General features: G+C 41.5%; 1 protein-coding gene across 1 annotated transcript in view; it reads left to right on the top strand.

Moving 5' to 3' along the window:
* The first annotated feature begins 11,539 nt into the window (after positions 1 to 11,539).
* STK3 (serine/threonine kinase 3) overlaps positions 11,540 to 24,098 on the top strand; it is a 139,552-nt gene continuing 126,993 nt past the window's right edge. The window contains exons 1-4 of the mRNA XM_083821808.1: positions 11,540 to 11,701; positions 18,755 to 18,835; positions 19,274 to 19,402; positions 23,040 to 23,154. Coding sequence (XP_083677934.1) covers positions 11,679 to 11,701; positions 18,755 to 18,835; positions 19,274 to 19,402; positions 23,040 to 23,154 — 348 coding nt within the window. The 5' untranslated portion in view covers positions 11,540 to 11,678. The remainder of the gene's footprint in view (positions 11,702 to 18,754; positions 18,836 to 19,273; positions 19,403 to 23,039; positions 23,155 to 24,098) is intronic.

Raw genomic sequence — 24,098 nt, forward strand, 5'->3', positions numbered from 1 at the left:
TTTTCCACCAGAGCAGCTGAGATATGTCCCCATTCCAGGAAAAGGCCAAGAAAATAGCCGAGAGCAGTAAGAAGTTAAACCTCTGCAAAAAATCTGCCAGAGGACATCTGTCAAAGCCCAAAGAGTTCCAGTTATGTATGATTTCATTTGATCCCAGAGGCTAAATAATGTACAGGAAAGATTTAATAATGTTATGCAGATTATGTGTGGAAATGTAAAAGGACCCGAATACAATGCCAGTTTGAGAAATGTTCGTGTGCTCATAGCTCTATTATGGCCACAAAGTCAGAAAACACAGCTTGAGCAATAGGCTATGATAATAAAATTAAAAATTGGAAGTGCTAGAATATTTACTCAGGTGAGACTGTTTGATTAAAAAAAAAGATGACTTAATATTTTCTCTCTGCCAGGAAATGATCAGTGGAGAGAGCCCCGTTCCCGTTTCCACCACATTTCCATGTGAAACCTTGATAGTGAAAACACCGTAACCAAGGGTCGCTGGTCACAACATTTCCAAGTGCTCGTGCAAAGGAGACGTCAGCTATTAAAAGAGGAACAAAAAACTGAATGGGCCTCAGCCAGGATCTGCCAAGTGGCATCTGTCAAGTCGCCGACTGGCGTAACTCTCCCACGCCACGTGGCACTGTTTAAATGCTGGCAAAAAAATGGATTATTAAGCGGGATTCTTCACCAGGGTGGCCATGGGCTTCATCATGAAAAGATGACCTGAAAGCAGAAGCAAGTGGATCCTATCTGGAAATACCTGAAAACTTCAGTGCGGACTCTTACAAAGAAACAAGTGCAATGTTTCCTGAGGCTGGCACTTGCGGTGGTCTTTCTTTGACCGGTGCTTTTAGCTCCCTCGGGATAGTGGTTATAGCTTTAGCAGCTGAAAACTTATGCTCACCAGTTTTTTCTTTCAGTGGAAGGATCTGAGCCTTTTCCTTCTAAGGTCGGATCTCTATTTGAAAGGAGTTTCAGCAGGTTTCTTAGGTTTCTCATTTCCTCTTGCTATTTCTGCTCTCATCTGTTTTGCAAATGGCCACCGTAATATTAAGCTTATCTAATGGCCAGGCCTCCTCCTGGAAGAGTGCCAGTGGCGGTCTGAAAACGAGGCATCTGAAAGCGTTCAGAGGAGATGGCCATCACCTTCTCCCTGAACCTCAAACATAAAACTTCTCTGACAAGCACATACTCCAATGTCATGAAAAGCAAGAGGTTACTCTTAAATTCAGATACCACGTTAACTGGCTTCCTCGGTGACGCTTGGACATAGCGCTGAACTGAGCTCACTCTAAAAATAATAAGTTCTTTTTTTTCAGTGATTAGAAAAGATGCTACTTGTACATGGACAGAGTAAAGAGTGAATGTCCCAATGACAGCTTCACCGTGAACGTGAATTTCATTCTACAGTTGCTTCTCCTCATTTTGTTAACTTTGATCGTTTTCTCCCTCGCTGTGGCATATTCCAGGTCACCGGATGGTTGGGGTCAGAAGGGACTTCTGGAGGAACTCTGGTCCAACCCCCCCGTCCATCTATTCCTGGCCTTTGACGTTAGGCCAGAGTGAGTGCAGGCACAGCTGTGTCCATCATCTCCTCAACCAGGGAGACTTAGGGGCTTTGTAACTATTCCTGCTGAGAAAGATGGCAAGGGTGGAACAATTTTCTTTTCCTTGGTAAGGGGAAGTCTATGAAAATGCAAGATGTGACACAGGTCTTTATGTGCAGACACACACAGAAGACAAAATCTCCTGGATTTTACCATTGACCTTGGTGAGACCTGGATTTTATTCAAAAGGAGGAATTCAGTGGGGGTGCTGGGTCTCCGGTGTAGGAACTTGAGAAGAAGCCTAAAAAGTCTGACCAAGTTCTGCATAAGACACTCTGAGGACTCACCATATAAGCAATAAAGACTGACACAACAGCTAACTAGCTGAATGTCATAAAAAGAAAAAACACGGGTTTACTGTTGTATCTTTTATTTGTGTGAGACCTGAGAAGGAAGAGCCAAGAGTGGCTTCTATACATCTTGTAGAAGAACCAATGCTGCAGGAATGCAGGACCGGGGTCTGTGCGGACAAATCCTTCGTTTGGGTTTCTGCTTTGCCAAAGAGAAGGAATTTTGACCTTGTGGGGGAGAGAAAGAAAGAACAGGCCCCAAACTGGAAACTGAAGTATGTAGACACCGACACAAGAGGGTATTGCCTGGAGTAACTTTTTGTTTTTCTTTTTTGGAAAGAGGGTTGACAACAGGAGGAGGAAGGTTTGCTGGCTGCTGCGATGTCTGAGGCAGGCAGGTGCGATGAAACTAAAGGAGGTATCATGGTGTGCAATGCAACACGTCCTTCTGGAAAAGAAACAAGTCACCCACTTAATAATGTTTTATTAGACTAAGGGTTACTTTAGCTTAGTTTATTTTATTTTTTTTGCATAAATAATAATTGATTTAGAAGGATGCTCTTATTTAAGTGACGTTAGGCGAAAGTTAAGCTGAAAACATCAGATGGACAGACCGTCAGCTGGTATAAATGAGCACAGCTCCGGGGGTGTCTGCTGCTGACTTACACCGGCTGCGGGGCTGCCCCAGCAGAGCCCTTGGTTGATGAAACAACCTTTCCTAAGGCTGAGGAATCCAAACAACACTGCCCAGGCTCCCTCCAGTTTCTAGCTCATGCGATAAGGTCTTGCGCTGGTCTTCCTGTCCTGCAACTAGGACAAACAAACAAAAACAGAATTTCTGGAATCCATCGCGTTTCTGCAGGATGTTATTTAAAAATTATACTGCAAAAGATTATTACCAGAGGCACACGGCTTTAGAACAGACTTCCTAGAAGCACAGCAAGTTTGGGGAAAACCCCACAAACAATCCCCCTTACTGTAAGGCACCTGTTCTCCTTAAAACACTTTTGTTTTTAGTGGAAGTCACCCCAGCTGAATTAAATTTGTTTCCCTTGGGTCTGCATTTTCTTTAGCCAACACAACAGCTGCACCATGTGGAGATGAGCCACAAGAAGTGTAACAACACATGTTTGTGATTGCTGTATCAGCTTTGGCAGATTTAAGTGCAGAGGTCTTTAGCTGCCTTCTATTAGAGAGCCAGCTTTACAATATATACAACATCTTGCAAAGTAGTAGCAATAATATATGTAGTTTTATGTATTTCTTGTACATGCTGGTACAGTAAAACCAGAAAGGAACTGGCTATTACTTATAGCTATAAATATTGCGTTAAGCACAAACATTTTCTTTTGCATGTAAAAGTAGGAACAGAACAGGAGGATGGGTTGGCTATGATAAAATCCCCAGAGCCCTCCTGTGCTAGCTGTTACCAGTCCTGCAGAGATGCTCAACCATCCAGGATTCGCAGCAACCCTCTTATTTCAAAGCTGCAGTAAATTTATTCTCTCCAAGAAATTGCTGAATTCCTGGAAAATAATGCATAATCTTGGTACAGAGTGCTTTTTTTTTTTTTTTTCTCGTTTCAAGAACAGGTGCTAAAAACTGGTCTCGCAGAGCCTAATTCAATATATGTTGGAGTGCAGCTTTAAATTCTGCATTTGGGACATTTAATTAAGAGCTGTTGAGTATCCTACCCACGTCACGAAGTGAGGTACTTGTTTTTGAAAGATCATTTTGAAGCTCCAAGATAAATGCCAATAATAGAGCACAAAATCAAACATTTGTGTTTAAAATGTATTGTTCCTGTTGCTTTGTTTTCAACTATTATCATGCATTTATTTCAGTGGGCGCTCTTTCTAACTCCTTCATGTGATTTTAATCTCCCAACACACTTTCTCAGTTAAAATTACTATACTATATAAAAAGCCAACACAGCATTGCGTAAGTGTCCCCGTGACTCTGAAGAGCACTTTCTTCCACTGTCTAAAATTTCAAATTCTTAGAATCTATTCAATGATAAGGAGGCTGCTTTTACGTTGCCTATTTTATCTCCTTGGACTGCATCATTTCTAATCAAATGAACCCACGACACATTATTAAGAGGTTATGTCAAAGAAATGGTTGTGTCTAATGTGATCTGCCTCTAATTTTGACCTTTCCTCCATCCTCTTGGAATATGAATCGGGCTGAGGGTGGAAACACCAGTCAAGCAAAAGTCTGCGTTTATACTCACACTCCCATGAGCAAATTAGGCAGGACTCTCCTCTGAGAACTGACCCCAGAGGAGTATATCTGAAAGAAAGACGTCATTGATGCTAATAGATTTTGGACCAGGTCCCAGAGATCCTCTGCCTAGTCAGAACTGTAAAAAGCAGGGATTTTCTATCTATTCATCTTCCTGAGAGACGCAATATATATTAAAATGTGTAGTTTGGCTTTTTTGCTTCTGTTTCAGTTTTGCACTGTATTGCCTAGTATTCAAATTAGCACATTCGTTTAGAAATTAGCTTTAAGGAATTTAAAACGGGCATTGTTAATCCAGTAAGAGCAGCTTAATACCACCAGTGTAACAAATTAGATCATGGAACTACAGAGGAGCTCAAGGATGAAGCAATAAAAGCTGTGTATCAGCCAGTTCAAGGTTACAGAAAACATTAAACTCTCTCTTGTTTAGAAGACATTGAAATGTGATATATGAACACAAAAGAAGCAATGTCTTTAAATCTTAAAACGATTAGCAGCTTTACTCTGTAGGGATCTTGGGCAGGAGATGGACTCCACCCCGAGGAAGATAAAAGACCTCAGTTTTCTCAACTGGAAGGAGTGATTCATTTTAGGTGGAAGTGGTATGCATGCGATATTCCTCATGTGGTAAATTAACTGTTTCCATTAAGAAAGTTCCTAGCATATGGAATTGGTCTCTTCTGCTCTGAAGAGAAAATTGTGCCACCAGAAAAGTGCTTCTTTTATTTTTTCTTTTTCTTTTTTCTTTTCTTTTCTTTTTTTTTTTCAAAACCCAGTCTGCTTAAAAATGGGCAGTGCTGATGGCTGTTGATAAACCCTTTTTTGCTATTCAGTAAATTGATTCGTCTTTCACTGTTTCCCTGCTTGCAACTTAAGAATTAAGAACTTGTATTATTTAGTGAAGGAATAATGGGAAAAGCTTAGTTCTGAAATTTACTGGAGTTCATAAGCTCTCTAGATAGTAACTTGCTTTATGTTTTGCTGTGTTTCTATAGGCTGACCTATGTATACTCAGTCATTTCAAGAGCTTTCTTTTTTGCAGAAAGTGCCCGTGTCACTGTGCGGTGACGGTACTCAAAAGGACTCATCTTAGGTAGAGGGGAGGCTGCTGTAAATGCTCCCATGCTGAACCAAACTGAGCCCGATTAGTGGGGGCTTCAATCAGTGCACTGCATAAAGCAAGCCTGTAAAACTTCATTATTTGCTGCTTTGTTGTTCTGTTGCTTTTTTTTGGTGCCTTTTTTTTTAAAGTTATATTTTATGGGTCACCGTGAGGAAGGCTTCCTGCTGCTTTTAAGAGCAGAATGGGAATGTAAGTGCAAATCCTAATCTTTTTCTTGTTTTGAATATATTCCTGCTTTCCATGGTATCTTATCTTGTAATCAGACCCGTTACTTCAGAGGCAGTCATGAAATGGTTGTTATACCACTGAACTGAACGTTTTTTGTGAAGTTTTAAGACTAGAAATGTATTTAGGTATTTCTTTAAAAGTGACTGTGCATGTTACATGAGTAGCTTATTTGGACTTGAATTATGATCTTCAGACATGTTTTGATTGGGAGAGGTTGGAGAAAAAAAAGTAGGAAACTGAAATTTGGTGGTTTCTTGATTGTAAAGTCATTAGAATGAGTGATTTGTTTATTTATTTTTATTTTTTTTTCACATACAGAACAGCTTCATTGCTTTGTAGCTATGAAGCAAGCTGGAGATGAACTTCAGAAATACATAGATAGGGTTTTACTAAAAAAATAAATAGAGAAAGTCCTGTAACTAGAATAAACTGTGAACATGTCATGGCATAGGTTTTGTAGTGCTCAGCACTCACGGGGTTCTTTCCAGTAGTACTGGGTTCTCCTTATATGTACTTTGTTGGTCTGTACTTGTGCTTTTTATGCTTTTCTTCATGCACTTCTGTGAAAGGTCCACAAGAACAATGAAAATTCCCTTCTTTGAAGCTGAAAGAATGGATCTTGTTAGCCTCTTGAAAGCGTTGTCCCCCCAAATAAAAAATATCCTAATGTTCCCTAAACACTTCTGTCCCATATTCTGTCCCACCAGCTCTCAGTGCAGGAGCTAAAGGAAGACAAGCTGCAGCCTTCACAGCGGGGGAAGCCTTGGGCATAAAGCTGTGTGCAGTCAGACAGCTGAAGTTTGTTTCACGTAGGACTTGTTTCGTCAAGGCATGAGGATTCAATCATTCACTAGTTACTGATATTAGTTTCCATTCCTAATGCGGGCATCAGGCCTTGCTAGATAATTATCATTTATTCTCCAGTGTCCAAGCACATGTCTTTGCAGACTGAAGAGCAGATGGCTGCCTCTAGAAAGAGGGGGAATATTTTCACATAGATGGGAATCCAGAGTCACTCAGAGTATTACCACAGCAGCAGTAATTCCTCTGCAAACCAAAAGGAGTTTTTTTTTCAAGTGGATGCTAATCCTTAGATCCCATGAGCACAATCAATGCAGCTGTACTACACACTGGGATATCTTTTGTGGTTAACTGTAAATAGCAACTCGGTATCCATGGCTTATTTTTTACCATAGTGTACTATAATAGGGAAAATAGCAAATGGTACGGCTATATATAGCCTGGTACTAAGACTGCGATCTAAACGGTCAGTCAACAGAAAAATCCTAGCCTAATCAACATGTGTCTTTAGGTCTAGCGAGGCTATTTTGGATACTAAAATGATGTATAGGAGGTAGTGAGAACAGCTGTAGCAGTACAACTAATGTTTTATTATTCCATGTTTTAGGAACTTTCTGAATCACTGATTTTGTCAGAGTGAATACAGATGGCAGAATCTGTACCTCTATTTCCTGGCTATTTATTTTCTGCACCTTTCTTTTGCTGGACTAGCAAAATGCGAATGCTTTCCTTTTATGCAACATTAATTGTCTATTAAGTTGTGAGTAGCTCAGGAAAAGAAATCAAATACTCAGGAAAAGAAAACAAATTTTTATTCCTAACCTTCATAAAAACTTGATTTTAAAATGTAAATTGGAGTCCAAACTTGAGAATATGCTGTTCTTTTTATTTTATTTATAACTATTTTATGACTGACAGGGTTAGGAAAGTATATAACAAATTCTTAGATAAGCCTTCAAGGTTACTTCACATTAGACATGATAGGTAGGAAACAAAAACAGGCAGAAGTCAGTTTTTCTTATCTTCTTTATAAACAAGCTGGTATTTCATTCAAGGCCTTTCCCTTAACTTTCAGCATACCAGATCACTATCAGGCAATCACCCGGAGAGACATGCAAACATGTTGTTGTTGACTATTTGTCTACTGAATTTATGAATCAGTTTCCTAAGGAAATAAGGCTCCTGCTTTCATTCCACCTATGTGCATGCTGCTGAGCCTTTCCTTTATTACTCCTTCACATATACATATATATTCCCTTTATTCACAATAATTTGGGACTCTTTAATCATACTAATCAAGTCTGATGGAAAGCTGAAGGTCTGTAATGATATTGAGTTCCTATCTGCACCAAACCCACAGCTGATGGGTAGAGGAGGGCACGTCCTGTTTGTGGGGCTGCCCACCCCACAGTAAGGGAAGTTCTGGGTTTGGCTGCTGGATTTGCTGCCGTGCTGCAGACCAAAGTGCCAGCCTTTCCCCGTGAGTTAAACAGGGAGTTATAATGCAGACATGGAATATGCCATCTCATAGCTCTTTGGGGTAATGTCAGGGTGGGTCAAGGCAATATGAGACATTTGGTGATGTGGAGGGGTCAGAAGGAACACAGAGCTGGGGGCGTGCCTCGGCATCTACGAGGGCACTAAGGGTACCATGGGTTTTGGCATGCAGAAGTGAATGGAGCCATTTTAGGATGACAGAGGAGACATTGGGCACTGAGGGCCCTGTCAAAGAACCGGGTGGCCTCTGTGGTGAATGGGTAGAAAACACATGGAGCAAGAAGCTGGGCTGTGAATGGCACCATGGATGTGATGAAAGGCTACGTATACTGCGTATGAAGAGCATAAGACATTTGTGACACCAATCAGTAAGAAAACACGTAGTATTAATTCTGTTTTTGTTTTCCTAAGACTACTGTGTTTTAGTTAAAATGCGTGTCGTTTAAATGAACCTGATCAAATACCTTTTGAAGTGAATGTTTCTTTTATTTGCTATCAAAGGAACGAGATAAGGTCCTTCCTATAACATACAGAATTTATTTACATGGTGTTTAGGAATATGACTTTGAAGTATGTGTTTGTAATTTAAATCTTTTGGTAATACCTGTTTCTAACTCAGATGTGAGATTTTCAGGTAATTTTTATCTTTCTCAGTTTTACTGTGAATTCTGCACAACTGAGGCAGGAGGGATAACTTGGAACATGTTGGTTTATATATTTAGGGGCTTGGGGACTGTCTTAGCTTGTGGTTATACACCACCTAATTCTTGGCCATGCCATCATAATTTCTAATTCTATTGCAGAATAAGTGATTATAATATAAATTGTTTTATTTGATTATAAAATAACATTTCAATATAAAATAATTATAGTACTCAAAAGCTAAGTATGGTCTTCATCCATCCTTTGGTCTAAGGACTTGTATTTGATGTTGATGCCAGTTCTGCAGAGAAGGGAGTCCTAATGCATGCCGTTAAATTGGTGAAGTGGATGAAACACTTTAGAGGAAAATGAACAACTCAGTTAGTTTTCTCCTATATTTTTACGATTGGGCTACATTAAGAATTTTCTTACTCACCTACCTTTTCAGTAGTGTTATGTAGTTCCACTCTTGGAAGAAATGATGGGAATAGTCCTGTAGATTGTCTGCAACTTCCTCATCTCCATGTTGTCTAGACACCAGCAACCTCATAGTATATATTCATGCCTCCAGAACATTTAGACTTCCCTTTACTGGAAAGCCTGAATTAGGCAGTAGGAACAGAGGGAGTCTGTTTTCCCTTTCAAAATTCCTTCTTTGCTAGTGGCTAGGTACAGTTTTGTAATGAATACCAAGTCAGTGTCATATTTCACTGCAAGGTTCCCAAATTCATGTTGCAGGGAAAAAGTGAGATGATGTTATTTATTCTAGTGTTACAGATGTAAAAATACCATTTGAAAGGAGAGGAGATAATAAAGTGACCTTGAAAAATACTACGGTATATATATTATCTTCCTATTAACATTTTATTTTCAGCATAAATGTACCTAGAGAGCATTCTGGCAGTTCACAAGGCGCCACTGAAACTTCTGTGAGTAAGGCATGGAATTGGTCCCTATTTTTGGCACTGCTCACCTCACCAGGTTATAAAGCTGGGTTACCTAACTTTTTCTGTTTCAGACGTCCTGAATTCTTTCACACTCTTCTTGCTTCAGTGGTAGAGATGGAAGGCAGTACCATACCCTTCTTCCACAATTATCTGGTGGTCAGGGTATTTTTGGGTAGTGGGGTTTGTGGCATTAAATCACTTTGGATGAAGGCTAAATCTACTATTCTAAGACAAGTTTTCTTTAGCCTTGTTCTCTTCAACTGTTTTTAATGTAGGGGGAGGAGTGGCAGATTAGGCCGTTTAGCCTTTTTTCTTTTTCTTTTCTTTTCTTTTTTTTTTTTTTTTTTTTTCTCCGAGAGAAAGGGATTTGTGTGAATGGGGAGATAAAGCATTTCTTGGCTTTTTTTTTTTTTTTTCTTTTGCCTTGGTGTTATGACTATAATACAGTACCTGTATTTTTTGTAAAACTGCTTTTCCTTGCTGGAATATGCAGCTTATCATAGCTGTGGCTTAAGAGGAGGAACTGGAAAAAACCTTCCTCCTCTGAAATAACTTGAACATATTGTCTTCAAGTCTTGTGTTAAAGGATGTGGAGGCAGTCTCTGCATTCCAGGAGTGACACAGCCAAATAGGGATGCCAAGTGGCCCTTCACTTGCTGAAACTGGTGAAATGTAAATAATAATACTGATGAAAATAATAATTGGTCAGTGTATCAGCCAAATATCCTGTAAAACAATGTTGGAAAATAGCCACATGGCATCTTCTACCTGCCTGCCCTCACTATTCCTAGAACAGGGAGATGGGAAGTCTTGCAGGGTTCCTCCCCATCATTATCTAATGCACTCATACTACACTGACTCTGAGGCATCTGCTGGCTTCTTCTCCTGGGTGTTTTTTTTGGCATCTCCTACAAGCAGTTATCCATACCATAGACAGCTCTGGCAGTACTGCTTGGTAAGCCACTCTGGCTTATGGGATGATACTTGAAGAGCTCCGTGTTGATCTGTTGTGCGAAGGAAGATGTCCTTGCAGTTTTTCCATGACTCAGAAAAAAAACAAAGAAACCCAAAAGGTCACATGGTGGTGTGTGATTTGTTTCATGGGCTCATTCAGTATTGCCATTGTGTATTCAGCCTGACCACAGTGAGTCAACTGGACTGGATTGACTTCAGGCGAAGCAGACAACTTTCACAGCAGCGGGACTTCAGTCATTCAACATTCCCTTGCTAACGCACATCAGGGAAATCACATTAGGTGTGGTACATGGATTTTTATTTTTATTTTTTTTTGGAGTGCTTGTTGTGCATCTAAAATCAGCTTAATAGAGGAATTTGGGCATCTCCATATTTTTATGGGTCTTACCCAGGTGTTTTACTACCTTGAACTCCTATTAATGAAGCAAATAAACCAGCTTTCAGGAAAGGATATAGATGTTGGCTGACACATCTAACTTTTCTTGTATTGACTTGGCTGGCTCTGCTTGGATGCACTGTCAGTCAGCCTCTTACATTGCTACGTAAACAGCCCAAAGTTGGAAGTTGTAACGTGGAGAACTGCAGATAACTGTCCCACGGCAGTCAGCAGCCTTAAAAAACTGCTGTTTGAATAATTATGTGCCAGCTTCCTATGGCTTTGCAGGGTAATTGTATGCTTTGGCACTAGAAAAAGCCAGGCACCGACTGCCAGCGCTTTCTACCTCAGAGCGGTGCTCTGCCACCCGAGCCAGCTTAGGAAAGCAGCTCCGTGATTAATACAGCCATGATTAATTAACGTAGCTTTCCCCTGCTCTGGAGCCATTTGCCCACTGAAAAAAAGCCAGGGTGCTTTTTTTTTTTGGGGGGGGGGGGGGGCTGGAGGCCGCCTGAGGCGGCCGGGCCTGGCCCGTTGGCAGGACTACAACTCCCGGCATGCCCCGCGGGGCACAGCCTCACGGAGCACGCCGGGAGCGAAGCGCCGCGGGCCGACCTCCATTTTCTCCCCCCCCACCGGCCTCCCGCTCTTCCCGTGGCGCGCTGGGCGGGGTCTCCTTTGAGCGACTTCCCCTCTGACCAACCAGCGCTCGCCTTGCCGCGGCTTCCAACCAATGAGCGCGCGCGTCCCCGCCCCCCGAGGAGGTAGCGGTAGTGGCGGCAGCCGGCAGCGGCCGCGGCCGGGGGAGGGCGCGAGCTGCGCTTAAAGGGCCCGCAGCGCGCACGCCGCGGTCCGAGGCGCGGGGTCGGGGTCGGGCGGCCGCCGGCCGGGGGCTGCCCGGGGCCGCTCCGCACGGTGGCGGCGGGGCCGGGGGGCGGCGGCGGCATGGAGCAGGCGGCGCCCAAGAGGTAAGGGCCGGGGCCCCTTCCCCTCCCGGAAGCGAGCGTAGGCCTTTTGGGGCCGGGGCTGGTGGGGGGGAGCGGGCGTGTTTTTATTTTTATTTTAATTTTTAATTTTTTTGGCCCGGAGCTGTGCGCTCTGTAGGTGGCAGGGTCGGGGTGCCTGTGGGCTGGGGCTGCCCTCCCGCACCGGGGAGAGGCCAGAGTCGAGCTCCGTGCCCGCAGCACCCCGCTTTCCCCGGGTATTTACACGCCTGGTCATCTTAATCCCTCTTATTTTTATTTATTTAGCCTCCAGCCTTTGCCTTTTGTCTCTGTGTAATGTTGTGAAACCTGCTTTAAACGTGACGGTCATCGCAGTGCACAAAACTCTTTTGCAAATGGGCGTACTTAAAGTGGAGCAGTACTCGCTGGGATGTAGTTATCCTATGTGGGAAGTGCTTAAAGCGGAGCAGTACTTGCTGGGATTCACTTATCCTGTATGGGAAGTGGCCGTGTGCTGTACAGATTGCAGTTACGCAGCTCTCATGTGCCCACCGTGTTGGAGCTGCAAGTGCTTTACTCCCACTTCCTGTTAATGTAACGAAAAATATAGGAACTGCCCGATGTAAACTTGGCCCAGAAGATAACAAATCATTTTTTTTCCTTTAAGCACGCTTGTTTGTGTTCAGAGCCCTTAGAATTCCTTAAAGCGACTTCCTGTGGGATGACAGGACTTGGGGAAAGTGCAGCTGTGAGCTTGTATTGGTCTTTCTCCAATAGTAAGTCCAGTGACAGTATCTACTACTGAAAAGTTTAATGAGGAACTGATTAGTAGCTATTATGCGGAGTTCCTTTACGTGCTCCCAAAGCCCAAGCTGAAGGTTGGCTGGCTGCTGCAGAAGCTGCACCAAATTCAGTGTCAGTTCTTACTTCTCCAAACTGAACGTGTGAGAAGGAGCACCCAGTACGGGCTTAGTTTGATTTGAGGGTTGGGGATGAGCTTTGTAGTGTTTGACTCTGCTTTGGGATGAAACCCCTCATCCTGGGTTTGACCCGACACGTTTGGGTGGATGGGTAGTACAGAAATTAACTGGAGAATCTTTAATACAGCGTAGAGGCGGCGAGGTGGGATTCTGATGACTGAATTCATTTCTGAAGTGGTACCGGCGTGGTTGACAAGATTTCCCACAAACGTGTTTTCTGCAATCTCTTTTATTTTTGGGGGGGTGCAGGGGTGCTTAGTTATGAGACTTAGAAGTGTAGGATTCAGCCACTTTTCTGTTTTAAGCTTATATGACTTTAGGGTATGAGGTGGAGGGAGAAAGGAGAGGCCTGCAGTGTGGTTCCACACTGGCAGTACTACGTGTCTCGAATAAAAGGAACGGGAGAGGCAGCAGTAAGCGTTTAGGAGAAATGGGAGTGTGTGAGAAGTAATCAATGTTACAGGCACTGGTGCAAAGCTTGGGCTCCGGTGATACCAAAGGACTGAAAATAAAACTTGAAGCTAGCATATCCTACAGTGGTGTGTGTGTGTGTTTTGTCTGCTTGTTTCTTTTTTTTTGTTTTTGTTTTGAAGATCTAGGCATTGCTCTAACGTTATTACCTAGCTGTAAGTCTGGCTAGCCCGGTAGATGTTGGGGAGCTGTCTAAATCCGTAGTTTGAGTCAGGAGGAACTACAAAGCTGATGAGGGAACTCTTAATTTCGGGCAAGTTCTTATACTTTTCGTGTATTTTGATGTTTTATTTCTGGAAACTTAAATGTCATGAGACTGTAGCGGGTTTGTTTCTTTAGTGCGAGGGGAGGCTTTTTTTTTTTAATGAGATATCAAAGTTTGTGGTCTGTGCATGTATATCTTCTTGATCTGTTTGTTTTTACAGTTTGCTTGCTGTTCCCAACAGTTCTTGTTCTGCTAGGCCACCCCCATCTGTGAGGGTAGGCGTACAGGTTTCTTTTGTTCTCTTATTTTGCGGGCCGCATTTTCGATGCCTGCCTGGGAAGCAGTGGTGACTTGGGATGGATAAATGTGTTTCCTGGCAGAAGAGATGCGATCAGGCTGCTTTACGTTGGTGCCTGCTGTCCACGGGAGCAGTTACTGCTTGGGCCCTGTTGCTGCAGTGGGCCTCACGTAAGACATTCATCCAGAGGTAGCAAGAATGGCACGTGAACACTGCAAAACTACAGAGACATCTTAAAATCTGTGTTCTCTTACTGGTGTAGGACTCTTATTTCCCAGTTCCATGTAAAGGAATGCACAAAAATTCTCCTGTGTAGAAGCTTGCAAATCTTAAAACAGCCCTTCAGAGAGCAGCAGTGATGGTGTCCGAGTGACAGGCCAGGCCATTGCAGCTTTTAAAATGGGAATGGCATCAGAAGCTTTTAGTGTTTGTCTCTGTGCAACAGTAAGAAAAGACATCTGAGCAATTCTTTTCAGAATAATTGTTTACTTTTTAATAATTTAGAGTAGGTGTTCTGATTTCATAGTCAACTCTTGTCACAGTGATTGACACACAGCATTTTCTTGCATCTGAATTTCTGTTTCAGATGTGTTTTATTTATAGTTCCTCATTATATCAAGAGTGAATGTCATTTCTGCAGTCACTTACAAGTGATCGACAGTTGCAGAGTCTGCCTTTGAGTTGTTAGTGATTTGTCCCAGCTATTATGATTGCATTTTCCTGATTAAATGAACCTGCTCACATATAAGGAAATAGATTGCATATGAGGGAAAGTAACCAGAACTGCCTGAAAAATGCATGGTGGTTAATGTTCATGTGAATGGGTGTGTAAGTTCATATGGATGGCAACTCTCAAGTTCCTCCTGAAAAGTGGTAAGACACAGGTGTAAGTTTGCTTGGGTCTTATTGGTAGAAAACTAAATGGAAGTACGCAATATAATAACGTGAACTCTCTTAAACTTGCATCTGTTTGTGTCAACTGCGTAAAGCAGTGTAAATGTCTCAAGGTTTTCACGTGCCACTTCTATTTCTGATGAGTACAGTGACTTGTCTTGCTAGATTCTCTTTTAGTGCATCATTATAATTGATCCCAGCCATTCTTTTTAAATGTTTCAGTGTGCCAGTTCTTCTGCAAAATAAACCACACATTCATGTTTCATGGAGTGGTCTCCAGTTTTCCATAACTCATGACAGTAATTGTTGGAGCTGTATTCCGTAGTCCTGCTTTATTTATTTATTTTTGTTGGCTTTCTTTTTTCTTAATACCTACCTCTGTAATGCATCCCAAATTTATTTTGTAAAATTTGTACATTATGATCATAGGACACTAAACTGATTCTTCTTTGTAGGTTGGAGGTGGGCAGGGGAATCTCATGTTCTTTTAGGTCCCAATTCAGATTTTTATGGTCTTTATGCTGGGTTTGGTAGTCTTGGGTGCCTTTCACTGTTTCTGAAATTATTTTTTTCTGTTTATTTAGTTTTGTTGGCATACTTCAATGATGTGTAAGATTTCAGTCATACTAATAAGTATGGATGTTGTCTCCCATCGCCTGGATGAAAGTGAACTTCTTTGTTAGGGTGTATTTTCCATCTTTAAGGAATTGGGTCTTATGCAGCAAGTCAAACCTGCTTGGCACAAGACAGTTGTCCCAGACATGTAGTTCAGTTGGTCCTCGTGCTTGCAGGAAGGCTTCTCCTTCTGGACAGCTTGAAATTGCCCACAGTCACTACCTGATGCTTGGGGCAACCTTTCTGGAGCAAACAGAAACAAAATGACTTTCTCCCTAGGGTTTATATAGTTAACTTCTATGCTTCTTCAGACTTTCTCACAGTTACGTATATACATGGCAGTTGGATCCTGTGGCCAGCATTAAACTGTTTCGGAGTTGGCTGATAGCACTTATTTCTAATGTAGAGCACCTTCATGCTTAAGGAAAGGCAGTGATGCTTCTGAATGTTTGGCTTGGTGTCTTGTTTATTTGTGTACAGGAGGGGAGGCTGGCGGGATGGACAGGTGCTGGGGAATGGCTGCACGCGTGCACTGATTCTGAAGTCTTGGATGTGTTCCCCTGTCCCTACTTGCAGTTGCTTCTTTTTAAGAACAGTGATATTAACATTTGACGTTGATGGTAACATCCATGGTCCTTTCTTGTATTCTGCGTAGTGCTTTGCAGCCGTTATAGCATCCATCTTCCTCCCTGCCCCTCACTAAGTTTTCAGAAGTGCTTTCTCTATTGCAGCCCTTTCAGGCCATATCAAGTGCTGTTGTTTAATGACTTCTATTTCTACAAGGTTAACAGAATCCCCAGCTTTAAGCAGCCTGAGCCATGAGGATCTTTGTGCAGCTCAAGGAACTGCAGTGCTAATAGTGTCATCTGAACTCCAGACCTAGTGTCTGTACTCTTACTGTATCCTTGTAAAGCAGCGTGGAGTACTTGGAGCAGTGTGTTTGATAAAGTTCCTGAGGCCGGCATATCTTTCTTCCCTGAAAGAGGTTTAATGCTTAGCTGTGCTAGTGCTCAGTGTTGGTCTCATGACGTGTTTGTCAGAGTTGAATAATGGGAAAATAATTTTAATGGCAGTGTGCGTGGTTTTTTGTCTTTAAGCTGCCTCTTGAGTAGTCCAGGTCATTTCTTATTTGACAGGGATGCTTGGTTTTGTTCAGTTCTTGGCTGGTCGTGGTTGCTTCCCTCGCTCTTCTCAAGCAGCCCCAACATCCTGGCATTAATGGTGCTGTTGAAACTCCTTTGGTATTAAGCATATTCCAAAGTTCTTAGCAAATCTGCTTCATGAAAGAGAAGATAAATCCAGAAGTGAGAACTCGAAGCACGTTTTGAAGAGATGATAAGAACAGATTCCTGCCTCCCTTATTTTAGCAAGCATTGTTCTTTAGAGCAGGTGGAAGTGTCTCTTGTTATGCCTCGTGGGGAGAGCTCACTGGGTTTTCTTCCAGCTACTATCAAGTTCAGTCTCTGGACTGTGCTGCTGAGTATGTTTTTGTTATGCAGCCCTTCAGCTGAGTGACAGACTCAGCTAGTGGTCATGCTTGCTATTTTTTTTGAGGCACTACTGGCATTGCAAGCATTCTGTGAACGCTTTCTGCTGGTGGCAAGCAGGGAGTGACTGCAGTAACTTTCCTTTTGTGACTGCTGCCTTTAAGGATGCAGGCAACCTGTTCAGAGAGGGGCAGAAAAAAAATTGGAACAAAAGAATCAAAATAAATGACTTGTTTCTTTAATACCTGCATGCAAAGTCTTCCTCCCTCCATTTCTTGTTATGACTTACTCATTCGGTAACAAAATCTGTACTTTCCTGCAAGACTTTTTTAAGTTCCATCTTTCTGCTTTTTAGTTTCTAACGAGCAGAGAGAGGGCGAAAAAGAAAGCAGATTGTTGTGTGTTCCTGTGTTTGATTTGTAGGCTGCTCATGCGGACATTCTTGAGCTGCTCTCATCTGAGCTTTCAGCTGCTTTGTCTGTGTTCATGAGTTCTGATTTCCCTTTGCTCTAGAGATTTCTATTCTCCCTTAAACATACAGGTTTTCCAGGTTCCTGCCTGTTCAGTTTAGCCAACTGCATGGTCTTTGGAGCAGTTCATACGCTTTGCATTACTGATCATGGATGAATGTTACACTCAAATCACTGCTACATCTGTCACGTAGGTATTTGATATGTAAATGCACGTGTGTAAGCACTCCAGCACTGCTTGCTTTCCTTGTTCAGCACCAGTCCGTATGACCAGCCCACTTAGCCACTTTCTTTACATTTCTGTCTTTACTTAGATGGTTGGTAGTCGCAAGTCCCTTTTTGCTCAGGAATTGCTTTGTCAAGCACTTCACCTATTGATTTATTTGTTCTTTTAGTTCTGTGTATCACAAAAATATATTTTAATATGAAGGAGTTTCTTTTCAGTGCTGCTGTTCTAATGTTAGATCTGTCAATCTCTTCTGTCCGTGCCTTCTTCCCTTCCGCTGTTTCGTATTCATTTCCAGGAAAGTGTCACAGGATAACGTATTTTCCATAAGGTCTCAATGATCTGCAGTGCTTCAAAGCCTTCCCCTCGTGCCCTGTTTTCTCCTCTTGCATATGGAATACATCGGCTCTATCTAACACTACAGCACCAGCTATTATTCTTCAGCTCATCTCCTTTAATAGTACCCTTGGCTACCACATAGAGTTAAACTTGTGATTTCAGTCGTGTAGCAGAATTCCCTGTAGCTGTCAGGGTGAGGGATTTACACGTTGCAGCCACACGGCCTCGCAGCACCATGTGGGTGGTTATATTTTTCCCGCTCTGTGTTCGGAGTCAGCTTCATCAAAAGCTTGCAGCCAGGTTGTGTTCTCGGATCTGCGAGGCATCTGGGGAGAGACCAGGGCTGCTTGTAAGGGACAGAGGGTAAGCAGTGAGAGTGAGTTGAAGATGCTGGGAGAAATGAGTGACACAGATTTGCAACTGCCAGAAAACTGGTGGAGAAAAAAAAAAATCAGTGGTGTGTAATCAGATTTTGTTGCACCTGTCCCTGTGTATATTCCCCAAGAGGCAGGAAGGACTGCACCAACAACTCTTAGAGTACTTATCTCTTAGGAATGTAGTGTTTTGATACCGTTTGTGTGGCTGAGGTGCCACCCTATGCTCCTAGAGTCATCCCAACTCTGGGTTCTGCCTTTTAACCTGATGTAGTTCATTGCCTTACCCCAGCCCTTCAGATGGGTGAAGGACTGGTTTATACTTTCTCAGATAATGGTGACGTAGGGTACTCTAGTCAGTAATGACCATGTGTTTGCATGATGCCTGCTTTTTGATGAAAGGTGTGCCTTAGTGTGTTCTCTGGCTGTTTCTGCTTTAGCGAAGGAAGTGGTTTAGACAGTGAATTTGTCCCACGCTGCTTTGAGTTGAGCAAATGCTAGTGAGAAAGTGATAATGACAAAAATTGGCATAACTTTCTCCAAGTTGTATGATGGTTGATAAAATTCTTACTGCGTTTTAATAAGACATATTATTTTCATTGCACTAAGTTTTTCTTTATAGTCCTTTTCTTCTGTCTGTGTACTTGTATGAAAAAAAGTTTGAGTTCTGTCTCTCTCCCCTGCAAAAAATAAACAAGAAACTTTGTCTTTCTTCTAGCAAACTGAAAAAGCTCAGTGAAGATAGTTTAACTAAGCAGCCTGAAGAAGTCTTTGATGTTTTGGAGAAACTTGGTGAAGGGTAAGTGCAGCTATTTATGAGGGGATGGGATCAGAGGGAGGCAGTATATAAAGCATGTGTTGGAATATTAAGTTACAGAGAGAGTGACTGTAAGTATCCTAAGGAATGCTTCTCTAGGCAACTTTTAATAATAAAGCAAATGCATACGTCAGTAAACTTCCATGCTTCCCCAAATCTGTTTGTGTTTTTGACATCCCTCAATTATTGGGGTAGCAACGGTTTGCGTCTGCATGGAAATTAGATATGCTACATCTTGACAAAGATTCATTATTCAGAGTCACAACTTTGCTGAGGTCCTGATAGAACTGAAATTTTTGCAGCCTGACAAAAACCTCAAACTTCTACTTGAACATATGGCTTCTATGACTTTTTCTGCATGCTAGAAGTGAGAGGCAATTTATATTGTAAGAAGAATAACACTTTGATTCCCTCTTTTAGGTCTTATGGTAGCGTGTTTAAAGCAATACACAAAGAGTCTGGACAAGTTGTAGCAATTAAGCAGGTCCCTGTGGAGTCAGATCTTCAAGAAATAATTAAAGAAATCTCTATAATGCAACAATGTGACAGGTAGGTATAACAATTCTGCTTCGTTTCTAAGACTTTTGTGAAAATGTATTTGTACTTGTAATGTATTGGTAATATAGTTGAAATATAGGCAGCTGCAAACTTCCATATGGAAATTTAAAGCAGTTTGTGTTGGACGATCTACATAAAGCAACCACTTTGAGGACCGACTCCTATCCTTACCTTGGATTGAAGGAAGTACCAACAGTGTACATCATAGAAACTGTTGAAAGAATAAGTACTTGCATCTGCTTACAATTCCCCATGCTTGCTTCACTGTTCTTGCATTAGCAAGCCCAAAAGGTTAATATTTCCTGTCTATGCTCTTAGGCAATGTGAATTCTGAATTACCCATTTCAGAAGATCAATCAAAATGTTTCTAGCACAAGGTTAATGGCTAGCTGTTAACTTTCAAAACAGTATTCCATTGTTAGTCTTTTTCATGCAGGAACGTACCTTTTGAAAAGTGAGCAATCTTCAAGTAGTTCTGAAGGACTGTTACCTTACACTGGCTCATAAGTAATAAATCTTAGGATTTTTAGTATTGTAGGAATGGAAGCCTAAAGAGAGAGTGTCTTGAAAGATGCAGAAATTATTTCTTGTTTCTTCTCTCTCTCTGAAGTAGGATTTTTTTTCCCCTAATTTTTTGGAATAATCTGACTGAGAGGTTATAAACACAACCTTAAGATGAGTATTTAGTCTGATCAGTGGTACGAGAGTATTGTTTGCAACTCAAAGCCTAATTCAAGTTGGGAGAAACTTTGCTTAAAATATTGATTGTTGTAGTTATTATCTTGGTGAATTGTATTACAGCCAGAGGTCTGTTATTTCTCAGTTGTGTTTATGCTTTTGTGCTGTGGTGATGTTGAAGTTGTCTTTAAATGAAAAATTTGTCCTTGTTTGGCAGTAGCCCATGAGAATGAGCTGTTCTTCAGACTTCTTTAGCACCTCTGCCTGCAAGCCCTGATCCAAGCACTTGGTATCTGTAGCCTATATACATGCACAACCTTAATCCATTCCCTTCTGGTCTTGACTGCTTTGAACTGCAAGAAGTTTGTTAAATCTGTGGGCAGGGGAAATGGGAGGAAAAGGAAAGATTAACATTTTTTCCACACTTTCATGTGTAAAATGGTTATTTCGGGTGATATTAAGAGGGTTTGGGACCCTTGAGTATTGTTTGAGGTGCCTCTTAATCCTTTTTGTCCCTGTGAGACTTCATCTGTTTGGTCAGTTGAAACTCTGTAACAGGCATGTACTAAAGAAGAAAGTGATCTTGTTTGTCTGCTTTATGATGGAACTAGACAAGATTCCCAGAGTAGATCCTCAGATTTTCCTGTACACTGAAAAGAGAAACTCAGATATATTTACTTGGATTGTTCTCATTGCTGTGCTCCTAATTCCATCTTCCAACTGCTTCATTTTTTTCTTATTATTTAAAGGAAGGTATTGAATAGGTTGAAAAATAGCACCTCGTGAATTCTCTGAAGTAGCTGTCCTGTGGGGGTCAGTGGTAGGATAGCAGCTGTTAGGCTCTGCACAGGCTTGTGCCTTGTGAGCTGATTGGAAGCAGTGGTCATTAGTTTGAGATCAGTATTGAAATACAGTCTTAAAACAAGTGTCTGTGAAATACAGCATACGCTGACCAAAAAAAAAAAGCGGTGATACTTGATGATCTTTTCAAATTTTCAGCTTTCTTTTTGTACTATGTTTCTTGTGCCAGTTTCATTCTTGTTCCTAGGTGAGTCTACTCATCTCTCACTCGTGTCCCCTGTCCAGCCCCTTACTTCTCTGCTTTTCCTCTTTGTTCCCTGCTTCTCCTTGAGCAATGTAGAGCATTTTATTAGTAGTAGGACATGTACTATTGTATAATTCTTGAATTTAGGAATAAGGGTTTAGAATTACAGAACACAAGCTCTTCGTGCACTGGACGAGATGCAGCTATTCTCTGTTTGAAAAGGAAGGTTGGGTTGCAGCTCTGCACCATGCGGTTGCTTCTGTGTCCTGTTCCTCAGTGCAGAGAGAGTGCTGCATAGCCCTGGTGGGAGGGAGGGGTCGCACACAAAACCAAGTCTTAGGGCTCACTTTTTCATGTAGGATGATTCCACAGATGTTACAGGAAAGCACTGTTGTTGCAGCATCTCAAATAAAATGCCCAAATCCTAATGCTGTTTCTTTCTCCCCCATGCCTGCTTCTAGAACTGGTACACTGATTGTTCTGTATCTCTTCTAGGGGAAAAAATGCATATTCTAAGACAAGCAGTTAATATGGAAAAGACTGTCCCATGTAGCTAAACAGGACAAAGCCTTAAGTAAATGTGAGCGATGTTTTGAGGTTGCATAGCACTTGATATCTTGCCTTGATTTGTATGAATACACAATTAATGCTGGGAATACCAGCATAGTGAAAGTCTGACAAGAGATGGTCACAAAAATCAGTGGGTTTTCTTTAGAAATAATAGTACTTTTCCTCACATCAGGAGTTTCACAGGGGCAAGATCAGCATGTAGTACTTGTGTTTTTAGAAATAACGAGCAGGAGGGAATGGGCCCACCTTGTCTCTTGTAAAGGCAAGTTCCTATAGTATTAACAGTTGCTCTTTAATGAAGTAGTTTGCTTTTGGTTTTGACCAATGTATACAAAGAGAGCATTAAGTTGCAGGAGTCAAACAAATCTTTTTCTAATAGTGCTTTTCTGATAACAACAAGTTGCTGTCAGACATGCCCATCCAAAAAAAATAATTCCATGATAGAAAAAAACGTTTAGTTCTACGTGATGATGTGGGTGTTCTGAACAGAAGCCGCTGAGGTCTCAGTATCTTATTTGCTGTCTTTGTAGGAGACTGGTGGCAATCTAACTGTAACCTCCTTTGCTTAAGTTCCTGGGAAAAATCCTTCAACTTTTTATTTCAGTAAATACACCATCTAATCACTTTTGTGGAGGAAGATCCTTGTTACATCTTTACCACATGCTTTTGCCTTTCCTTTGCATGTGCCTCAGAGGCAGCATGCCTCGTGACAAACTGGTGAGCATGAAATGAATGTGTTGTGTGAGGATATAGTACTGTCAGAAACTTGAGATGCTTCAATATGAAAATGCTTTTGCAGATCCATAAGTCCTGTTCAAACCAACACTAGATTCTGTTAGTAGTGTAGATCTGCACTTAGTAAGTTCATGCCTGAAAAAACACAAACATTTGGGAGTCTCCATGTTTGTTTTTTTTGCTCAGTACTAAGAGAAGAACACAAGATGACTTTCTTTTTTTTTTTTAAGACAGTAGTGAAAGAAGGAAAACATCCAGTAACTTTATGAGAAGAGTTAAACAAGTTACTCCTTAGAATAGGAGAAAATGAAGCTTTGTATGAGAAGACTAATGTTTGGGGAAACTGTGTCTCTATATGAAGATCACTGGAAGCTTGTGATATGTACAGTGTCTTTTATCATTTTCTTAATCAGGCAAACCTTACCGTTTCAGCAAAGCATTGGTTATGCTGACTACAGTTTTAAAATGTATTTGGTTAAATTTGCTCTTTGCTTGTGTTAGTGTCTGTCAAACTGTTTTATTTTTTTTTAACACCACTTATACTGATTTCCCCCCCCCAAGAGTTCATCTATTTATTTAATTCTTTTTCTCCCCATCCAGTCCCTATGTTGTCAAGTACTATGGCAGCTATTTTAAGAACACTGATCTGTGGATTGTTATGGAATACTGTGGAGCTGGCTCTGTTTCGGACATAATTAGACTTCGTAACAAAACGGTGAGTTTTCTTCCAGAAGTGTATATAGCATGTATTTAAAATAAACCATGAATTAAGACTAGAAGCTGTCAGAGTTACAAGATGAGACCTTGGATGATGTGATGGGACTTACTTTTGCATTGGTTGTGCAGTTGCTCTGTATTGTTGTTAAGTATTTATCCATTCTTTGCTGATGTAATCATGAGAAGTGGAACATGCATCTTGAAATGGAAAGGTCCTGTAAGTGTCTTAAAAATTACTACTTTGTGAAATGCAGAATTGTGTGGCTTCTTCCACCCGATGGCCTATTAGCAGGCCGTTTAGTATATGCATGACTCGAAAGCAGGCACCAAGTTGTCTTGCTTCCACTCAGTAATTAAGGAGCGTGTAAAGTAATTGGTATTATTCAAGGGCTGAGAAGGGAAAGGGATGCCAATTAGGGAATGTGAGAGGGAACTAAAAGGGAGATTTGTAGGGAGGAGTTGCAGAGTGGTGATACTAGCAGTAACGTAGGGGAAGATGAAAACCTGTAGGAAACAGGCTTTGTTATTTTCTTCACAGAAACTGCTTAAGTGAAGATTTTATTGTAGATATCCAACAATCTTTCGATCCTTTGAGGACACTGTCTCCAGTGGTGGCCTGTAATATAAGATAAACATTTGACTAACAAGTACTATGAGATGGTACTCCACTTGCTAGCTTTCTGCGCTTTGTCATGGTACTCTGAAATACTTGTACCGCATGTGAGTGAGGAGAGGAAAAAGAGGCTTAAAAAAAAGTAAGGGAAGGTGGGGTTAGACTTATTAAGAAGTAGAATGATATCCACTGTAGGGGGAACCCCTATGGAAAAGGTCGCAGGGTGCTGTGATGTTAAACTGATGACTGGAGAAAAGCCAAATGTGACATCAGATTGCATGGGTCAAGTTCTTGCATCCTTTGGAATTTGTCCTTACAGTTTTATACTA

This window comes from Anser anser, assembly GCF_964211835.1.
Source record: "Anser anser genome assembly, chromosome: 2".
NCBI classification, from domain to species: Eukaryota; Metazoa; Chordata; class Aves; order Anseriformes; family Anatidae; genus Anser; species Anser anser.